General features: G+C 37.6%; 1 protein-coding gene across 3 annotated transcripts in view; it reads left to right on the top strand.

Moving 5' to 3' along the window:
• Positions 1–3,617: 3,617 nt before the first annotated feature.
• Positions 3,618–8,235, top strand: part of LOC129690047 (eukaryotic translation initiation factor 4E-binding protein 3) — an 11,783-nt gene continuing 7,165 nt past the window's right edge. For 2 of the 3 annotated variants that reach the window (XM_055625579.1, XM_055625577.1), the window contains exons 1-4: positions 3,618–3,786; positions 4,809–5,063; positions 6,172–6,320; positions 6,746–6,910. Coding sequence is in view for 1 of the 3 variants with exons in the window: in XM_055625577.1 (XP_055481552.1) it covers positions 5,057–5,063; positions 6,172–6,320; positions 6,746–6,910 (321 nt within the window). In the remaining 2 variants the exon portion in view is untranslated. Of the gene's footprint in view, positions 3,787–4,808; positions 5,064–6,171; positions 6,321–6,745; positions 6,911–7,170; positions 7,686–8,235 lie in introns of those variants that run through there. The other variant, XR_008722231.1, reaches the window with a different exon arrangement.

Genomic DNA, 8,235 nt, shown 5'->3' with positions numbered 1-8,235 from the left:
TTTTTTTGGAAATTGATGTCAAATTATGTTAATAAAGAGGATTCATGGTATACTTCAAGGATTCCAAATTTACAGACTTTTAAACATTATAGTAATTATTTGCTTTTATGATTGAAAACATTGGAACTGCACACTGCTTTATATTACATTAGTGGCACACACCATCACTTACATTAGATGGAGCTGCTTAAAGAGATTTTGGTCATGTGCTGACTCTTAATAGATTTTTTTTGTTGGAGAAAAGGTCTCATTCTGTAACCACACTGGCCTTAAACTCACAGCAGTGTACCTATATCAGCCAGAGTATGCTAGGATTATAAGTGGGAACCACCATGTCCGGCTTTGACTTCTTGACTTAGAAATTAGAGGTTGCTATGAGGGGAGAAGGGACTCTGGGGGTTCCTTACATTTACTGCTGTCTGTTGGCAACCAACAGATACTAAGAGGGGGGTAGGCATAGTATCCAGTTGTATACCCACTGGTGAACCCATCAGGCTCAGATGGTTCCAAACGCAGGGTTACACAGATGCCCCTAGTAAAATTTCATAGGCCATTAAACAAAACCCAGTGAATATAGAAAAGAGATTCGTACAGAAGAAGGGGAGCTGACAGGGGTAGGAGTGAAATAAGTGATTGTCAGAGTGTATTATACACATGTGTGAAATTATCAAGGGAAAAAGATACCAATTATCTGTTGGAATATTATAAGAAAGATATAGATAGATTAGAAGCCAGTTTTGGCTTGGAGATATTTGAAAGAGGAAATCTGTTTTGCAGAGAGTAAGAGCAAAATTTTCATTCAATCTGTACTGAAAAATGAGAAATTCTTGTATTTCTGAAATTATTTCAAAACTTGGGGTAAAAAAATAATGTCATTTTAGAGCTGGGCATAGTAGCATACACCTGTAATTGCAGCATTTAGGAGGCTAAGGTAGAAAGATCACAAGTTGCAGGCTAACCTGAACTACATAGCAAAATCCTGTCTCTAGTGAAAATGTGAATGCTAGAGGGAGCAGTTAAGAGAGCTGGCTGCTCTTACAGATGACCTGGGGTTCAGTTCCTACCAGCCACAGGGCAGCAGCTCACAACTGTCTGTAGCTCCAGTACAAGGAATCTGACACCCTTTTCTGAACTCCACAGGGACCAGGCATGCACATACATACATGCATGCAGACAGAACACCCACACACAATAAATAAATAAATAAATAAATAAATAAATAAATAAATAAATAAATAGAATTAATTTTTAAAAATAAGTACATTATTTTAAAAGAAAAGAAACACTATTGGTGACTGAAGAGAAGAGTCAGCTTTTAAGAGCAATTTCTGCTCTTCCAGGAAACCTGAGTTCAGTTCCCATCCCTCACATCATGTGCCTCACAACTGCTTATAACTCCAGCTCCATGAGATCTGAAGCCCTCTTCTGAATTCAGGTTCACATGCACAGATACACTCAAACACATAATGAAGACTAATTGGAAAGAAGAAACACTACTGCCGCTTACTGTTTCTCATCAATTGGAAGACTGTTCTTTAGCCCTTTTCCTAGTTGTACACTACTAATTTATGTTGTTCTGGATATGATTAGCCTTGCTTTTATTTCATATATGTTTAGAGATACTTGTCTTTTCAGAAAAACATAGCTGTTTTTCAAATAGAGGTAACACCTAGCAAGACTGTTTACTGTCCAAACTATTATCTTCATGTTTTCTTCTGTAAGCAAACATTTCAGAACTCCCAGTGAGAAAGAACAACTCACTGTTTGTGTGCTCAGTCTTTGATTGAAAAAATCAGAGGATGGGGAGGGTGTATGCACATACACCTGGAGACTGGGGATAAATGTCAGATGTCCTCCTCAGTATTTCTCCAGCTATTCTTATTTTCATTTATGTCTGTGTATATATGTATGTGCCTATATGCCAGTGCTCCCAGATAAGAAGAGTGTCATATTGCCTTGTGCTAGAGTTACAGGCAGTTGTGACCCACCAGATATAGTGCTGGGGACCAAAGTCAGGTCCTGAAAGAACAACTGAATGTTCTTAACCTCTGGCTCATCTCTTCAGTCCTTCTCCACCTTCTATATATTTTATGTTGTGTGTGTGTGTGTGTGTGTGTGTGTGTGAGAGAGAGAGAGAGAGAGAGAGAGAGAGATGTCTGCATGTAGACACACACACAGCACATATGTGGAGGTTAGAAAACAACTTAACAACTTGCAGGAGTTAGTTCTCTTTCTCCAACATGGGTTCCTGAGAAAAAAAAAATTCAGGTCATTAGGTTTGATGGCAAGGTCCTTGACTGCTGACCCATATCACCAGTCCTTCTCCACCTTATTTTTTGAGACAGGATCTCTCGCTGAACTAGACTCACCAACTTAGCTAGACTGCCTGGCCAGAAGCCCTCTGGGCTTCTCCTGATTTCCTCTCCCCCCCCCCCCCAAAAAAAAAATAAAATAAAAAAAAAAAAATATATATATATATAGTGTGTGTGTGTGTGTGTGTGTAAAAAAAAGCTGGAGAGGTGATGGCTCAGCGGGTAGTTTAGAGTATAACCATCTGTAACTTCAGTTTCACATTTAACATTTTCCTTTTTTTTTTTTTTTTTGAGGCAGTATGTCTGGTTGGTCTGAACTCACAGAGAAACACTTGCCTCAGCCTCCTAGTGCTAGGACTAAATGTGTGAGTCACCACACCCAGCTACCCTCTTCTGACCTCTGAAGGTACTAGGCATGCATTTGGTCTACATACACACATGCAGGCAAAACATGCATATATGTAAATAAATAAACTTAAAAATAAAACAGTAAATACAGAGCTATACATGGGTGTAACTACTTAGGGGCTGCCGGATAGCCTATCACCATTGCCTGACTGCCAGAGTTCAATCCCCAGTAACCACATGGTGGACCAAGAGAACCAATTCCTAAATGCAAGATCTCACACATTTGTGTGGTATGCACATTAAAATAAGTTACTTAAAAAACAAAACCTACTTATGGATGGGAAATTAGTACATAGTATAATCTTTCTCAGAACTTTGTCTCATATTCGTAATACACTCACTAGGGAAATCAGTGGAATTTAAGGAAAGTGCTAAATTCAGATTTATACAAACTAATAGAAGCTGTGATATAGTTTGCAGAATATTGAAATTAATGTTATTTTAGTAGGTTTTTATTTTTGTGAAGAAAGAAATTTTGTTCATCTTCATTAGAAATTACTATATCTTTGTAAATAATCAGCTATACTTAAAAGATTTTTCTCAAAAGAGAATGCAGATATTATTGGGCAAATGCCACTTAGACATATACAATATGGTCTTATTTTATGTTCCATTCAGTAACAAAAGCTTGAAGATTTATCTAGAACATTACTTCAGATGACTTCCATTTTAAACATTGGGCTCACTTGCTTATAGTTAGAGATACTGGGTCATATTCTGATTATAAGAGATTGGGTTTGGCAATGTAGTATCATATACATGAGTTCATTTTTCTGTAATTTATGAAAAATAAGCTGTATGTTTCCTTATCTTGAAAAAAATATTAATAAACTCTCCACTTTCCATTTTAAAGCCTCAGCTAATTGGATGTCTTGAACCTGTTTTATTCCAGGGTTGCCATCCATTGACCCATCAGGCAGTTCCCCATCTGCTGCGGCTCCTTTGACAAGTTTCTCTGGCATACCAGGGACAAGGGTTTTCCTGCAAGGGCCAGCACCTGTCGGGACTCCTAGTTTCAACAGACAACATTTTTCTCCCCATCCTTGGACAAGTGCCTCAAACACATGTAGGAATTCTAGAGAAACTTTCCAAAGAATCTTGAATATGTTGTTAAGCGATTTGTTTCAGAGTACACTATGTAGTGGTTTTAGTAAAACAAGCAATATACAGGTACCCCAGGTTTGTATGTGATCAAACCAAAAATGTTTCCATTGGACTTTGGATCAAGAATCCGAAGTAATACACATAGTAGTTTCCTAAAGGTCCCTGTGAGAGCAGTGTTGTGAAATTTCTCAACTCTGAAAAGAAGCTGATTGATTATAGGTGGTCATTCTGGTATTATTTCACACTTATTTTACATTTTATGAATGTATTATTGTCATTTATAGATATACCTTTATTTTCACTCATATCAGTATTTAGAACATGGGAATTATTTGATGTCATATAATATATGATAATTTCCTCCACACCTTGTTCTAGGAATTGAGCTCTGGGCCTTGCACATAAGTAGGCAAATTCTTTAGCAGTAGGCTATAGCTACAGCTTTTGTTTTGTTTAGACTGAACTGGCTCAGACTCACAGAGATCCACCTGCCTCCACCTCCAGAGTACTATGATTAAAGGCATGTACCATCATGCCTGATCTGTATTAGTCTTTGTGACTATGTCCATTGAAGAACCAAAGCTATCACTTGAATTCAAGAATGATTTTAATATTAATGTCTCTTCCTTATGGAAAAATCGGGCTATAAAAATGGGAAAGAATTCCAGACAGTAATTTAAGTACTTTTTAAACACTGCCTCAGTAAATGTAAGATGTAATTAATGTTTTCAGAAGATTATTTAGTATAATAGCAATTCTGTTCTACCTTTGTTTAGTTTCATTTGGAAAAATCTTACAAGTTCTTTATACTTCAGGCAGAAGTAGTCTAAACAATTGTTATAGAAAATATTTTCATTTGAATTATCCTTTCAAATGAACTATTCTTTATGGAATCTGTGTTGTTGGAATAGATCTTTATGAGGCTTCTCATATTTCTTTAGTTTTTATATTTAATAAAACAATAGAGAAATATTTTGCCACCAGGTGACTCTCCTATTCCATCTGTTTCTTCGGGATCATCTTCACCTCTTTCAGCCACTTCTGCACCTCCAACATTGGGCCAACAAACAAAAGGAAACAGTGCCAGTCAGGATCGAAAGATACCTCCTCCTATTGGAACAGAGAGGCTGGCCAGGATTCGGCAAGGAGGATCTGTTGCACAAGCCCCTGTAGGGACCAGTTTTGTTGCTCCTGTTGGACACAGTGGAATCTGGTCATTTGGTGTTAATGCTATGTCAGGTACAATTACCTTACCCTCTACTGAGACATTTTGAATAAGTTTGCCATTAAAACTTAGTTCCTAGGGGTAGGGGAAGAAGGGCTGGGGCGATAACTCAGTGGTTAAGAGCACTTGGTGCTCTTGCAGAGGACCTAGGTTCAGTTCTGAACACACAAATGGCAGCTCCCAATTGCCTGTAACCCTAGTTCCAGAGCATCTGATGCCTCTTCAGATCTCTTGCTCCTAGATGCAAGTGGTACACACACATATACTCAGGCATGCACACATACACATGAAAATTTTTTTCAAAAACTAAATTCCATAAACGTGTATATTGGTACAGGCCTGTAATTCTCGCATTCACAAGTCTTAGGCAGGAGGATCTCCAGTTCCAGATCATCATGAGTTACATAGGGAGTTCAGGTCCCAGTCTGTGCTGTTACACATTTAGGCCTTCTCTCACAAAATAAAAGACTGGTGATACAGCCAAAAGTAGAGCGTTTACCTTGACTACACAGAGCCATGGTTGGCTCTCTAATAGCGTACAGAACCAAAAACTTTAGTTCTTTATGGGCACACAGTACAGCATACTAAAAGCATAAAAGAAGAAAAATCTTTAGTTTCTATACTTAATATTCATTGAGAGAAAGGTATTTAGATCTCTGAAGGATTCATTTCTATCCTATTCTAGAATGTTTTTTTTTTTGGGGGGGGGGGACAGTGATATATAGAATTGATCAGGAGTGAAAGATTAAGGTGGACATGGTGGCTCAGGAGGCAGAGTCAAGAGTTCCAGGCCAACCTGGGCTACCAGAATGGGTTCCTTTCTCATATGGAATATGACTCAACTCAAAGCATAATTCCTTTCTATCTTAAGAGTGCAGAATAGGATAATTATATTTAAATTCTTTCAGATAAGGAATTGGGAGTATGTAGGGACATTCACCTGTTTTTCTAGGAAGTTGTTTGTTTGTTTGATTGGTTATAGCTTGCCAGACTGCGATAAATGTTCTTGGAACTCTTGAGAACAATTATTTTGATAAAATTTGATATAAAGAGATAGTAAAGTGGTAATATTGTATTGTTTTACCTAGATAAATTAACACTATTCTCAATTCTCTTTTCTAGAGGGCTTGTCAGGTTGGTCACAGTCTGTTATAGGGAGCCATCCAGTGCATCAACAGTTGTCAGACCCAAGCACATTTTCCCAGCATCAGCCAGTGGAGAGAGATGATTCTGGAATGGTAGCTCCCTCTAACATTTTTCACCAGCCAATGGTAAGTACCTTTGTGGAGTTTTCTACAGTGAGTTGGCCTGCGTCCTTGTTACTTTTATTCATTGCCAGCCACTGTAATCAGTTGTTAAGAAGTTTGTGTGAAAATCACCCTTTTGCTTCTATGACCGCCAGGTCTTTTGTTCAGTTTTAAGATGGTACTGTTGTCTTGCAGTACTTTTCCCTTGATTATCCTGAAGATGCCCCGATTCTTCTAAAAGACCTGAGAGATTTGAGTTTTGCTTCACTTTCTATGCTACACATTTGAGGGAGGCCTCTACTCTCTAAAGAACAGGCTATTGAATTTGGTGTTTTTTTTGTGCTCTCTGGTTTCCTGGCTGCCTAATAGCCAAATTGTAGGTGTAAACACTCATATAGAATTACTCTTTTTTTTTTTTTTTTTTTTTTTTTTTTTTTTTGCTGCTTTAGGGCCTGCCGATCTCCATGTATGGAGGCACCATTATCCCCTCTCACCCTCAGCTTGCTGATGTGTCAGGTGGCCCACTGTTCAATGGACTTCATAACCCAGATCCTGCCTGGAACCCTATGATAAAAGTTATCCAGAATTCAACTGAATGCACTGATGCCCAGCAGGTAAAACGGGCTTAAAGCTCTTCCACGTTTCAGATTTGTCATGTGACTCTTTGAATTTGCTGGGAAATGTAACGTCTAAATAATGACTGTTAATCTGAATTAAGTTTTCATTATCAAGATGATGGTACTAAACATTCTGTTTCTTGTATGTGTATTCTTCCTAGGCAGAAACACTGCATTGCCATTGAATTTATATATTCATTTCACAAATGTGTAAAGATTCCTAATTAGAAATTCCAATTTTTCCTCCCCCTTTTCAGATTTGGCCTGGCACGTGGGCACCTCATATTGGAAACATGCATCTCAAATATGTCAACTAAGTTAGAAGGTCTTTCCTCTTTAGCCTTGTTTGGGAAATCTATGACTATGGAAGAACTCTGGGGTTTTTTTATTTTGTTCTTGTTTTTTTAATGTGCCTAACTAAAATATTCTCTGAGGCTTTAGCAATGGAAATTTGATTGCCCATTGTTTAAGAACAAATTGCTTTCCTATCCACCTGAGTATGTTCTCTGGTTAGTTTAGCCATTTTTGACTCAAGATCAGATGAACCTAGTGCTTTTGGCTAAACATCTTGAATGCTACTTGTATGCAGAAGAGAATTAGATGATTACATGTTTCAACTTTTTAGAATGATAAATACATGTATAATTGTTTACATACTTAAAAGGAAAAATATGAGTAAATTTCTTGTCATATAGTGGCTCTACTTAATGTAGCCTGTATTAATGTGAAATATTTACCAGAATATTCAATAAAAAAAAAGAAATGAACAGTGTTTAGAAGTGGGGTGTGATCCTTTCAGTGGTCATAAAGATGCCAGCCAAACCACACTCATATTGAATTAAATTGCTTAATGCTGTATTTATTTGTAACTTGTTTTTTACATTTAACACTGTAGTGTCTATTCTTGGACAGCCATAAAAGCACTGCTAATGCTTGTTAGCTGTTTCTTGTTTTCCTGTCTCTCCCCTTATTAAATATGAGGACTTTAAGGCCTGTAAGTTTTTCTTAGCTGATGTTAGCAAACAGGCCATTTGGTTAGGTTTTGCTCTTAATGGATCATAACTGTGTCAGTAAGAACCTTAGGCTTTACTCACATTGAAAAGATTTAGGGATACCCAAATCATTCACTTTGTGTTCCTATTGTGCTTCTTGGCATTTGAGTTGAACATAAGAAGTGGGGGAAGGGATGACTTCTGTTAACAAGTTATGGTGAATCACTGAGTTTTTATGTGTGTGTGTGAGAGAGAGAGAGAGAGAGAGAGAGAGAGAGAGAGAGTGTGTGTGTGTGTGTGTGTGTGTGTGTGTGTGTGTGTGTGTGTGTG

The sequence above is a fragment of the Psammomys obesus genome, unplaced genomic scaffold (genome assembly GCF_907164565.1).
Source record: "Psammomys obesus unplaced genomic scaffold, mPsaObe1.curated_primary_1811, whole genome shotgun sequence".
Classification (NCBI taxonomy): Eukaryota; Metazoa; Chordata; class Mammalia; order Rodentia; family Muridae; genus Psammomys; species Psammomys obesus.
Note: the sequence above shows the minus strand (reverse complement) of the source record. Positions and strands in the feature narration are given on the sequence as shown.